This window comes from Aquarana catesbeiana, linkage group LG02, assembly GCF_042186555.1.
Source record: "Aquarana catesbeiana isolate 2022-GZ linkage group LG02, ASM4218655v1, whole genome shotgun sequence".
Taxonomy (NCBI): domain Eukaryota; kingdom Metazoa; phylum Chordata; class Amphibia; order Anura; family Ranidae; genus Aquarana; species Aquarana catesbeiana.
In genome coordinates, this window is record NC_133325.1 from 194,462,202 (window position 1) to 194,475,884 (window position 13,683).

General features: G+C 38.7%; 1 protein-coding gene across 1 annotated transcript in view; it reads left to right on the plus strand.

Moving 5' to 3' along the window:
- The first annotated feature begins 253 nt into the window (after nt 1-253).
- HTR2A (5-hydroxytryptamine receptor 2A) overlaps nt 254-13,683 on the plus strand; it is a 75,744-nt gene continuing 62,314 nt past the window's right edge. Inside the window, exons 1-2 of the mRNA XM_073614128.1 lie at nt 254-753; nt 1,124-1,888. Coding sequence (XP_073470229.1) covers nt 1,438-1,888 — 451 coding nt within the window. The 5' untranslated portion in view covers nt 254-753; nt 1,124-1,437. The remainder of the gene's footprint in view (nt 754-1,123; nt 1,889-13,683) is intronic.

Here is a 13,683-nt window from a genome sequence, read left to right on the forward strand (position 1 = left end):
AAGTGAGCTGATTGCTGAAGACAGATAAATAACTCATCAATCCACTGCCTGAGGGCAATACAAGATCGCTTACCCATTTCATTATATTTGATAAATGGATATATATTTAAATAATAATAATAAACTTCAATGCAATGTTGAACTTACCCATAGTATTTGATATGCAATGACATAGTATTTGCCACGTCATTACACTCCATGGGGTTATTTTTAGCTATTTTTTCCAGCTACTACACAAGCCATTCTTGCATTGTGCTGTGTAAATGATGAGAGGAGAGCACAGATTGCAAAAGGCTCGTAGCCCATTATTTCCAGTTTTCTGCATGCTGTTGCTACCTTGCAGTTTATGACATGGCTTGTAGTGGGAGGTCTGATAGACTGAACCAGGCACTCTGTAAGACATGACATTCCTGGTAAACTCACAGTGTAATCTCATTGCACACACAGACTGTTCTTTCTGTTTAAGAGAGCTGCTGCCAATTGAGTTTTAATTAAAACCAAAACTGCATATTTATTTTTTCTAGACTTTTGGATCCTCTGGAGCATTTCTCTACAATGTATAGTTGGAAAGCCAACAAGCTGAACAGATCAGTAAGGGGTAAACAAGCCCCCCATTGCAAGAACTGCTTTCAGTCTGAAAGGAACATGTGAAGCCCATAAATTGTGTTGGATGAAGCACACAGAGAATACTCAGAGGATAGAAAAACATAAAGAAACAATAGACTGACATGGAATTCTCATCCTGCAACTACTGTAAGTGAGTTTTTATCGTATGCTCCTTGTTCTTTTCTGTTTTTTGTTTTTTTTTGGAGCAATACTATTTAGTATTTATATGTTATGCTAACATATTGTTCTGACTTAATGTGACTCATTACAAATGTTTAAATGTTTAAAACTAAATCAATATGAAAAACACAATAGAGTTTTTCAAGTGAGTTAACGAGCTGATGAACAATATATTAACCTGCCAGGCTGTAATGACTTTTCTTATTGATCATGTGTCAGATATAGAGTTTCACATTAAGAAAATCATATTGGAATTGAAATGCTGTCACTGACGTAACATTTTCATTCTCTACTCATTTTTTACTGAAGGTGTTACTATGTCTCCTTTTATTCTTAGATACTTCCGGAGGTGCAAGACCAAAACAAAGGAAGAAGGATTACAGTTTGTGATGACTGGGACTGGCTGAAAAGTTCATGGTCACACCATATAACCTCAAATCAACTTTTTGAAAAATCTGGATTGAATTAAACTGCAATCTGATGACTGAGTTTAAAAGGAGTCGGAGAAAATTGTGTTAAACCCTCTGATCATGGGACGGAACCTATGGATCTTTTAGCACAATTCCCTAAGGAAGATGGACAGGGGGGTTCATCAGTAAAACTCAGGATCAGCTATTATGAATCACTCCTTTGTGGATTAAAATCAGACCAATGCTGGAGAAAAGATACCCCGTTCTGTTCTTTCAGATCATTTCTCCACAGAACTCGGGTTTAAGCATGGATATTCTTGACAAAGAGAAGTTTTTGAATGTCACCAAAAGCTCCCTGTTCCAATTGAACCATGAAAGGAAATTGTATAACAGTGATCTTGGAACAGGAGGAGCTAACATATCTGACAATTTCAACTGGACCCAGGGTTCGGAAAACTTGACAGAGGTTTCTCCAGAAAGAAGTTCCTTTTCTTTAGAAAGAAGCTGGCCAGCCCTGCTTACAGTCACAGTTATTGTGGTAACCATTGCTGGAAATATATTAGTGATCATGGCTGTCTCTCTGGAGAAGAAGCTTCAGAATGCCACTAATTATTTTCTCATGTCCCTTGCCATAGCTGATATGCTTATAGGCTTCCTTGTGATGCCAATCTCCATGTTAAACATACTCTATGGTAAGTAGTGGAACCCATTAAACTAATGAATGCAGCAGGTTCCCAGCTCTAAACACATTAGCTCTAAATACAATTTATTAGGAAGTTTAGGCGATAAAACAGTTAATTAGATTAAAACATGTTTTCCATTTAAAAGAAACTAAACAGGGAAGTAGATAGATAGATAGATAGATAGATAGATAGATAGATAGATAGATAGATAGATAGATAGATAGATAGATAGATTATTATAGAAAGTGATTAGCTTTTTCATTGCCTGGAAAAAAACAGAAAGTGCATGCTTCAGATGATATACGTGCGCCATGGCTGGCTTTATGTACAACCCAGATTAAACAGTACTAAATGTTCAATTGTAGTTATAAATTCTTAAAATAATGAATATATGGAGAAAAAATTTAACAATAATGCACTGTAAACATCATAGTATGTAGTTTTGAAAAAAAAAATGAACTACACATAACTGTGCAACAGTTTATGGCTTATTGTGTTATCCATTTATTGTATGAAACTCAGTACAGTATACAGTTAAAAGATGTACTTTTCTAATGCTTATATCTATCTATACTTTGATTATCTATCTATCTATCTATCTATCTATCTATCTATCTATCTATCTATCTATCTATCTATCTATCTATCTATCTATCTATCTATCTATCTATCTATCTATCTATCTATCTATATTTATGGGCACTTAGCCACTTAGTAGGCAGCTGTATATTCACAAATGCAATATTGCTATGTTGTTCAGTAATACCAGAGCGCCCCTTACTGGTGAATATTTATCTACTGCTACTATAAGAATAAGAAAGAAACTTCAGTGTAGCTAACAATGATCCTGACGATTATGAAATCCAAAGAATAAATAGAGTAAGCAGTTTAAATCAACTTTCTATCTAAATCTAAAATAGAAGAACCTTTCATCTTAAAGAAATGTTCTCAAAACTGGAAAAAAGTACATGTTGTTTTGTTATTTTAAGATTCGCAATATTGGACATCAGTTACTATAGATCAGTAAGGTATTTTTCTGTTTATCTGGTCTAACCCTTTTGTCACATCTGTCTCCTCCTCTTGCCATGAAGGTTACCTCTTCTCCATTTATTATGGAGTTCTTATTACAAAGTGTAAGGATAGTTAATACATTGATAATATCACACTATTATTCCTTAAAGGACCAATAAACCTCAGATTGTTTATACACCAGCACATCTAGATGTTCTGTCTGAGCTAAGCTCAGACTGCTGAGCTGCTGAGCCAAAACAATGTGACCAATGATTTAAACCCCCTCCCAAACCCCCAAGTCAAAACTTTTGATAATGGGAAGGCAACAGAAGCTGCCAAATCATAACTATAAGCATAATGATTTTGTATTTGAACATCTTAAATGGGATATTAATTGGCAAGGAGCTCTATTTTTTCTCCAGCTGTTATGAGCAGATTAGGTATAAAGTGCTTAAGACACCTTTTTTATAAATAAATATACTGTAGGCAGCAATCGTCTGTTTACCTGGCTATGCTGGCAATAATTTCAATAAATTTACAGTACATGTGTGGCCAATTTGGACTATGATTGTGCCGTTCCAAGCAGGGTTAGCCCCTTTGTATGCCCTATACAAACATTGCAGCATCCAGAACTAAAATTTAGATTTAGATATCTACTAAAGCTTTATGCCATCCAGGTGGAACATATGCTTGCACTACATACTTAAGGGACATACAGTATCTTACAAGAATGAGTACACCCCTCACATTTTTGTAAATATTTTATTATATCTTTTCATGTGACAACACTGAAGAAATGACACTTTGCTACAATGTAAAGTAGTGAGTGTACAGCTTGTATAACAGTGTAAATATGCTGTCCCCTCAAAATAACTCAATACACAGCATTAATGTCTAAACCGCTGGCAACAAAAGTGAGTACACCCCTAAATGAAAATGTCCAAATTGGTCCAAAGTGTCAATATTTTGTGTGGCCACCATTATTTTCCAGCACTACCTTAACCCTATTGGGCATGGATTTCACCAGAGTTTCACAAGTTGCCACTGGAGTCCTCTTCCACTCCTCCATGACGACATCATAGAGCTGGAGACCTTGCGCTCCTCCACCTTCCATTTGAGGAGGCCCCACAGATGCTCAATAGGGTTTATGTCTGGAGACATGCTTGGTCAGTCCATCACCTTTACCCTCAGCTTCTTTAGCAAGGCAGTGATTCGTCTTGGAGGTGTGTTTTGGTCATTATCATGTTGGAATACTGCTTGCGGCCCAGTCTTCGAACGGAGGGGATCATGCTCTGCTTCAGCATTTCACAGTACATGTTGGCATTCATGGTTCCCCCAATGAACTGTAGCTCCCCAGTGCCGACACTCCCACCTCCATGCTTGACTGTAGGCAAGACACACTTGTCTTTGTACTCCTCACCTGGTTACCACCACACACGCTTGACACCATCTGAACCAAATAAGTTTATCTTGGTCTAATCAGACCACAGGACATGGTTCCAGTAATCTATGTCCTTAGTCTGCTTTCTTGTGCATCATCTTTAGAAGAGGCTTCCTTCTGGGACGACAGCCATGCAGACCAATTTGATGCAGTGTGCGGCGTATGGTCTGGGCACTGACAGGCTGGCCACCCCCACCACTCCAACCTCTGCAGCAATGCTGGCAGCACTCATACGTCTATTTCCCAAAGACAACCTCTGGATATGACGCTGAGCACATACACTCAATTTCTTTAGTTGACCATGGCGAGGCCTGTTCTGAGTGGAACCTGTCCACACCTGAGAAATTGTAATCCTAATGATTGGGCCCAATTTGGACTTTTTTTAACTTAGAGGTGTACTCACTTTTGTTGCCAGAGGATTCAACATTAATGGCTGTGTGTTGCGTTACTTTGAGGGGACAACAAATTTACACTTTTATACAAGCTGTGCACTCACTACTTTACATTGTAGCAAGTGTCATTTCTTCAGTGGTGTCACATGAAAAGATATAATAAAATATTTACAAAAATGTGAAGGGTGTACTCACTTTTGCGAGAAACTGTATAGTAAACATACTTTAACATTTTAGGAAATTGTCAGAATGGTTAAGTTGGTTGAAACTCGCGATTGGCTTCAGCACACACTTTTATGACACTATTCACACTGATTTTATGATAAATAAAGGTAGTTATTTATATTGTAAGGAAAATATATTGGCAAACAATTTGCATTGCCATGATGTCTATACATTGTATTTGTACTAAAAATATAAATACAAAAAAATGACATTTTACGCTATTGGTTATAAATAAGCACAAATAAATATCAGCTTCCTTAGGCATTCCTTAGTGTCCTTAGTTCATTGGAGTTTTCTTAAAGTGTAACTTTAAACTAAAATATTTTAAAATAAAATATTTTGCTTTGTGGAGAAGATTAGAACCTTTGCCAAGTCTTCATTACTGTCTGTGTAAGCTGGATATACACTATACAACTTTTGTTGTTCAATTTCCTTTAGTTTCAACTATGTAGTGCAAGGGCCTGCCTGATTGCATACAAAATGAAAGTGTTTAGGTGTGACCTCAAATTATATGGTTTTGGTAAATCTAATGGAAAAATTCTAAAGAAAATTGTATAGTGCGTATCCAGCTTAAGATATCCCCTGCTTCCTCCTCCTGGCACAGTAGTCACCAAGGAAGGAATCAGGAACACATACTGTATAGCAATAGAAATCCTTTGTAGCAGAGTGGAGAAGGATTATATCCTGACGTTTTTAATGTTGACTCTGCCACCTTTGGTGAAATTTCCATCACAGAGGCAGTTGTCACCCAGAGAGAAAGTAAGTGCAATGCAAAAGAGGTTCAAACTGTTATATCTATTGCTGAAAGAAAAAAGTTTGCTCTGTTATACTTTAAACATTTTCCCAACTTTTCTCTAACTTTAGTGTTTACAATTAGAAAACCTTAAGGTAATGTGATCATATCATTTGTGACGTTACCTGTAAGAGGTCTTACTTTATATGCCCCATCCAGTTTTAAGTTTTTAGTTATTATGGAAGTTATAAAAAGGTGAACAATGATACTACTACCACTTCAGTTATGAACTTCCAATCAAGATAAAAAAAACAATTCATTTGAGATACTAGTATCTCACTGCTTACCATTTAGCTATAGCTTATTTGTTACTGCAAATTTAATAGTGATAGCAAATGTCTAACCGGTCTGTTGTTAAAAAGAACAGTAATTATCAGTTGTACTAATATTTTTGTGCTTGATTTAGTAAATTAGTTGCTTTAATTATGTTATTAATCTTATCAGAAAAAATATGAAGGAAACAGAGAAAAGAAGAAATATAAGCCACAGTCCAAACCGTTACATATTAGGACATGCTTACAAACCCTTGTTTTCTTTCTTCTTTCCTATGTAGGAAAAGAATATGTTAGGAAATTATTGTTTCAGCAACTGTAAAGTAAAAAATGTGCAGATTTCTTGTTTCATTTTACGAATGTCTAATAATTTTTTAGTGCCTAATGTTTTGATTTTATAGTGCTATACTTGTCTCTGTGATCATAGATACTATTACGGCCAAAATTTCATTCCCCTTACTACTGAAACATAAACTGTCAGAAGGTGTGAATTTTCCCAATCTTAAACATTACTACTATGCGGCCCTTCTAGACCAAACCAAAGCTTGAGTCGACCCACACTCAGATAAACTATGGCTCCAAATTGAAAGACACCTGGTAGCTAATAGACATTTACCATCCCTGTTACTTGCGCATCTGACAAATGTAAGATTAAATTATAAACCATTTCCCTCTATAGACGCCACATTACAGGCATGGAGTAAACTACACTCCATAGTACCCCAGGATACATTGGATAAACGCACTGACATGCCACTACAAATTTACGAGTATGTAATACCCAACATCAAAATCTGATCCTGGCTACACAAACAGATTATGACAGATTATGACATACAAAGAATTACTATCCAAGCAACCTAGTCCAGATTCATTCTCTCGTGTACAAATTACCCACTTTCACAAGTGCAACCTCAATATACACTATAAAGCACATACCAAAACTTGGACATACCTATTGTCTAACCGGGATGGTCCGAAAGGTCTATCGTGGTTCTACAACCTACTTCAATGTGAAGGAGTTTTTCGCAAGTCTTCCAATATGCTGAACTGGGAAAGGGAATTAGAATCCACGTACACACAGGGAGAGTGGCAAAGAGCGATTTAATCTCAATTGCGCTACTCTCACTGCGTAAACCACTGGGAATTGATGTTTAAAATAATGTATAGAACCTACCTAACGCCAGTTAGACTGGCCCTGATCTACCCAACATCCTCTCCCGCATGCTGGAGGGAATGCGGGGAGAAAGGAGGTATTTTGCACATATTGTGGAGGTGTAAAGGAGTGCGAAGCTTCTGGAAAGAAGTATTTTCTCTTATAATGAAAACCACAGGTATTATCATCCCCCAAACACCACAGATGGCTTTACTCAACATAGGCATTCACTCTACTCCCACACAGTTCAGACTCCTATATACATATATTTTTATTGCAGCAAAACTAACTATTTAGTCCAAATGGAAATCCACAAAAGCCCCCAACATTTCTGAGGTGATACAAAGAGTACAAACACAACACACCTACAAAAAACATTTCACTATGAAATCATACAATCTACCTAAATTTAACCTAGCATGGAACTCATGGGTAGCACTCTAACCGGTTGATGATTGAAATATCCCTGAAGGAAAAAATGCAACATCAAAATTCCGATCACTCATATAACATTATGGTACATGTTATTAAGGTTTCTTTTTACTTTTTATTCTCTATTTTTCTATTTCTGCTATGTTCACTAGCTTTATTGTTCAGCTATCTCACAGAATTAACAATATTTGAGCAGTATTATTGCTAATCTTATTAAGAGTCATGGGTACAAGCCCTAATAACATGGGAGCTGGCTTACTTCCCAGGGCACAGTTGGTTCCCAATGGGGGTGCTAGGGAAACTGGGGCAGCACCTTTCCCTGGAAGAAACCTAAGACTCAAAACCATTACTAGAACAGATAAAAGAATATATACACCATGATATATAACTGCTCAACCATGATAGTTTTCTACTAATAAGTGTTCTTCATTGTTTATTATATTTATGCTATGAAACATTTTTTGTTATATGTTAAACCAAATAAAAATGAAAAGATCATAGATACTATTAGCTTGGAAGGATAGGCCTCAGGTCGAAAACATAGTGAGGATCATGGTTAAAGATAAAAGGGATAAGATGGGGTAGTGGGTGGTGAGAGAGTAGCTCTCATGTGTACTTCTGCACTGCTAAGAGCACTAGAAAACATACAGTAGAATGCAATAACACAGCCTACATCTACAGTAGTGGATTGATACAACTTAACTGCTGCTACTACTATAAGAACAGATGGTGGTGCTGAAGTCAGATGTATGTTTTCAAAGGCCATCAATTCAATTTTTATTTTGAATATAATCTCATGTCAGTGTTTTTATGTGTGGATAGTATTTATTTTTTTACTATAAACAAATTGCATCTTATTCTTATTTCCTTACTATTATGGTGGCATGTAACTGTATGAGGAGCCAGAGGTGATGAGGGTTGCCTCTTGCACCATTCCCATCTGAGCAAACCTGAAAGCTAAAACAGGGATTTTCAAGGCTGATAGAACTGTACAAGTGCCTAAGAGCAGGAACTAGTCACTGGAACTTGTAAGATGTAGGATCAGATGTGCAGAAGTATAGCTGTTAATGCACCAAGGATTCACCAGGTGCAGGTAGAGTCAGGTCACGGACAAATTTTGATAACAGACAAGTAGCAAAGCACCAAATCCTAAGCAGTATCAAGGCTGGGAACAAGTAGAGGTCAACAATATGCAAGCAGCAAGGGTCTAGGCTAAAGTTGGTAAATGAGGTAATCAGGAACCATTGGCAGATACAGGAAATCCAAGAGCAGGTCAGACAGAGCAGAATCAGCAACAAACACAAGGTTAAGTGCCAGTTCACACAGGGGCGACTTGTCATGTACTATGGAACCGTTCTAATAGGAGCGACTCAAGCCGCTCAGTTGGAGAAAAAGGTTCCTATACTACTTTGGGATGACTTCAGGGCAACTTGCATTGACTTCTATACAGAAGTAATTTTGCAAGCCACCACTGAAGCCGTGTGCAGATCGCCTTGCATAGTCACGCTGTAAGTTGGGTTGCACCTGTGTGAACCGGCACTTAAGATCAGAGATCACAGGAATACAGCTGAAAGACCATTTAGCAATGAGCTAATGTATGTCTCAGGTTTAAATTGCCCACTTGGTGCCAATGAACAAAGTGGACATGAATGTACATTCACACATACACTGTGATGTGTGTGCGCACAGTTGTCTGCCTTGCTAGGTTTTTATTCATAAACGTATGCACATGTGTACAAGTCCAATGATTGGTGCACATTACACATGTTTTTTCCATCCTACACTTAAAACAGCCTGATGCACAGCCCATATACTATATGTTTTATATATATATATATATATATATATATATATATATATATATATATATATATATATATATTGTTGTCAAAAGTATTGGGACACCTGCCTTTACACGCACATGAACTTTAACCTCCCTGACATTATTCCCGAGTGTGGCTCAGGGTGGATTTTCAGCACCAAAAGCGGTAACACGAGCCACATTCGGGATTGCATCGCAGGATACAGGAACAGCAAACTTACCTTGTCCCCAGTAATGATGTGCAGGTGTGGGGTTAGTGGCGCTGCCTACTGGCTATCATATAAAGATAAATATAGTGGCAATGTGCATGCCAGTGGTGAATGCGTGTACGAGAGGGTTAATTACCCTAATAATGCAGGCTCTATGCATCCATCCCAATGTGCAAAAAAGGAAAAATAGAAAAAATTGTACAATACACAAATAAAAATAAATATTAAGTGAATCCCAATAAACCTCACATATATATATGTGTACATAAGAATAACATTGAAAAATAAGCCTCGTGGGGTCCATGTACCATCAAAAAACCTAATGTCCAAAAAATAAAAATAAAAAATATATATACATTATGTGAAAAAATATATATGTATAAAACCCAAAACCAGCAAAGTCCAGTGGCACATATGTGTAGTCATAAACTGTAATAAAAAATCAGCATAAAAATATAAAGTATATATAAGAAAAAATATATATAATATATTAGTGAAGCTCCAAATTGACCAGCAAAAATCAAAAAAGTCCAAAGTGCTCAAGTGACTCTTGTGTTCAGAGAATCTAGTGACTTCTGTGCTCTCCCTGATGGGTCCCTACTCACCAGCTCCCTGCACCCCTGCAGGGGTAATGGGCATGTATAGATAGCCTGGGATGGTTCCTGGTATCTCTCCTCGTAGTCCACATGTGGTATCTGTGGTCTGTAAGGCCTCAGCAGCTCACTCCACCCAGTAAGGGTATCCAAAGGAATCTTCCTGGTAACTTTTCCCAAAGTTGATTCGACAGCTGTTCATAGTTAGATCCTCAGAAAGAGATAGGGCTTCCATTGTGTAGTGTTTTTAAAAAGTATTTATTAAAAGTTGTAAGCAAAAACAAAAAGTGTCCCTGTACAGGGAGCCTATAAACACAATGAAACAGGCAATCTGTAAGGGCACTGGTTCACAGCTTGCGCTCCACCTGCGTTCCAGCCCCCTACTTCCGTACCGGAAATGATGTAGTAGCGTAGCCACACCTTACGCATTTCGTCATTGGACGTTATCAAAGGTGGTGCCACCATACTAGTTGTCACGTCTAATAAGGCGAGCGGACATGCGGGGCTCCTCCCCCTCCCATAAAAAATAACCAATAGCAGCAATTATTAACAGATGGAAAAAAGGTGTGTGAGAAACCTCTATGGAGAAGCATAATGCGCACGCACACACTGGCGCCATCGTCCCTCCAATCAAAAAGGACAAATTCTATAGAAAAAAACGCCCCTATGCATCTGCGCTCATCTTATATTAAGTATAACAGACAAAGTTACAAAAGGAGGTATGCAATCATGAATAACACATATAAAGCATGCATATACCCGGATAACATCCAAGGGTAAACATAAGAGCCTAGTGAACAAAAAAGGGGATCATAAACAGGTCCATTCTGGTCGTCCTAGGTACTACATACTACAGTTCATGAACAAACACAGATATTACAAAGTAAACCTTTGGAAAACAGTTTCATCAGGAAAACCCATTAAGGTCAGATTATATACCAGTACTTATAATTAAGTCGCACTACTTGTGTTAAAAAGGGGGGGGGGTCTTTGATCTAGAAACAGCCCCCTCCAATAAAACAAGAGATGTACATATAAAGTGGAATTAATAAAGGGATTGATATAAGCCTCAAATCTTAAGCACATGTTGATGTGCATAATAAAACAGGAAGTAATGAACACTGTGGGTCTGGGAGCCACAGAGATATTCTCATATGAATGCCTGGATAATAGCCCAGTATAGGAACCGAGTATCTCCATTATAAGGAGATTGTAATGTGTAGGTCCCCAGTGGTTACCTATGGTACTGCAACCCACATCTCCTAACCAAACCCATATACTACCTTGTAAACTTGGTATGAAGGTCATGGGTAGGGAGAGAAAACAAATATGGTCACAGGCATGATAGAACTGGGGTAGCTACCACTGGAAACCAATGGATTGACATTAGTGTCGATATGAAAATCTAAACCCATACTTGTATGTATAATATTAATCATAAATATCACACATATAGGCATGCATATGCCCGGATACACATCCAAGGGTGAACATAAGTGCAATAGTGGACAAAGAAGATCATGAACAGGTCCCATGTGGTCTTCCTAGGTACTACATACTGCAACTCGTGGACAAACCCAGATATTGCCCAGTAAACCTTTAAAAACAGTTCATCAGTAAAACCCATTCTAGTCAGATTTAGATACCAGTACTTATAATTGAGTCACAGCACTTGTATTAAAGGGGGGGTTATGGTCTGAAGTCAGCCCCCTCCAATCAAACAAGAGATGTACATAAAGAGGGGAGTTAATAAAACGGATTGAGATAAACCTCAAATCTTAGAAAAAATGTTGATGTACATAGTAGATCGGGGAGTGATGAGCGCTATGGGTCTGAGGACCACAAGGGGTATACTCATATGTATGCCTGGATATTAGCCCAGTATGAAAACTGAGTATCTTCATTTTTGGAGAGATTATAGTATGTAGGTCTCCAGTGGTTACCTATGGTACTGCAACCCACACCTCCTGACCAAACCCAGATACTACCTGGTTGGGCTGTTGAAAATAATCGTAGCATCGATGCATCACGATTCGACCATACACGATGCAGCACCGATGCTACAACTGGCATAATCGATTTTTGGATGACGTCATCCTCACGCCGCATTATGCCCGACCTTCGCGACTGAGCGGAGCCGAAAGCATCCGAAGAGCCGCGGGAGTAAGCCGGCTTTTCCCGCTTCCTGCCTCCCACTGACATCATCCCCTGCTGCCCTGCGTCGCTCCTCGACGCTGTGTGCACTTTGGCGGGGACATGGAGCGCCGGTGTTTGGAACTGCTGCGAGTGGCGGCCGGCTTGTGGAGCACGGAGCTCCAAGGGGGAGAGTGGAGCAATTTCTGGTGAATGATTTGAACACAGCAGAGTACACTCAGCACTGGAATTACTTTCAATACACAAAAGATTTCTTTCAATCAGATCACAAATTTATATATTTCAGGACTATATTTATTCACTAATTAATAACACTCTTTTGTATATCACCACAAAGCACTGCACACCATTTTTTGTTTTTTATTGCCCTATCTGCATGCTTACTGTGCAGAGGTGGGGAGGGGAGGGGAGAGCAGAGGACTGTGTGGATGCTGGTCGAGAAGGATGAGAATTGGTCCATGGTGACACTGGGCAGGGGAGCGCTATGGTAATGAAACAGTATGGTGACAGGTTAGTGGTGAGGAGGGCAGGGTATTGGTCAGCTTGGATAGGACAGTCTGGCACCTCCCTTACCACGTCCAGCAGGTCTGCAGTCTCTGACCATCTCTTGTATCATGTCTGCAGTCTCTGACCATCTCCTGTACTATGTCTGCAGTCTCTGATCATCTCCTGTACTATGTCTGCAGTCTCTGACCATCTCTTGTATCATGCCTGCAGTCTCTAATCATCTCCTGTATCATGTCTGCAGTCTCTGATCATCTCCTGTATCACGTCCACAGTCTCTGATCATCTCCTGTACTATGTCTGCAGTCTCTGACTATCTCCTGTATCATGTCTGCAGTCTCTGATCATCTCCTGTATCATGTCTGCAGTCTCTGACAATCTCCTGTATCATGTCTGCAGTCTCTTACCATCTTCTGTAGTCATTTGGGGGCAGTCTGGAGCTCCTCTTTAAGTTGTCTGCTCTGTTTACACTTTGCTACATGCAGGGAGTGTTGTGTTTTTTTTTTTAAGAACAGATAAAATTTAGAAAATGGAGTTCTTCTGACTGCTTGAATTTTTTGGATGAAAACCGTGCACAGTAATCCTGATGCATCGAGATGCATCGCGGAATCGAATCGAATCGTGGACCGAATAATCGTAATCGAATCGAATTGTGAGGCCAGTGAAGATGCACACCCCTACTACCTGGTAAAACTTAGGGTGAAGATGCCCCCTATTATAGAAGGTTAAGGGTTAACCTTCTATAATAGGGGAAATTTGTACCCCCCGATTTGCTCTCTTTCCCTACCTATGATCTTCAC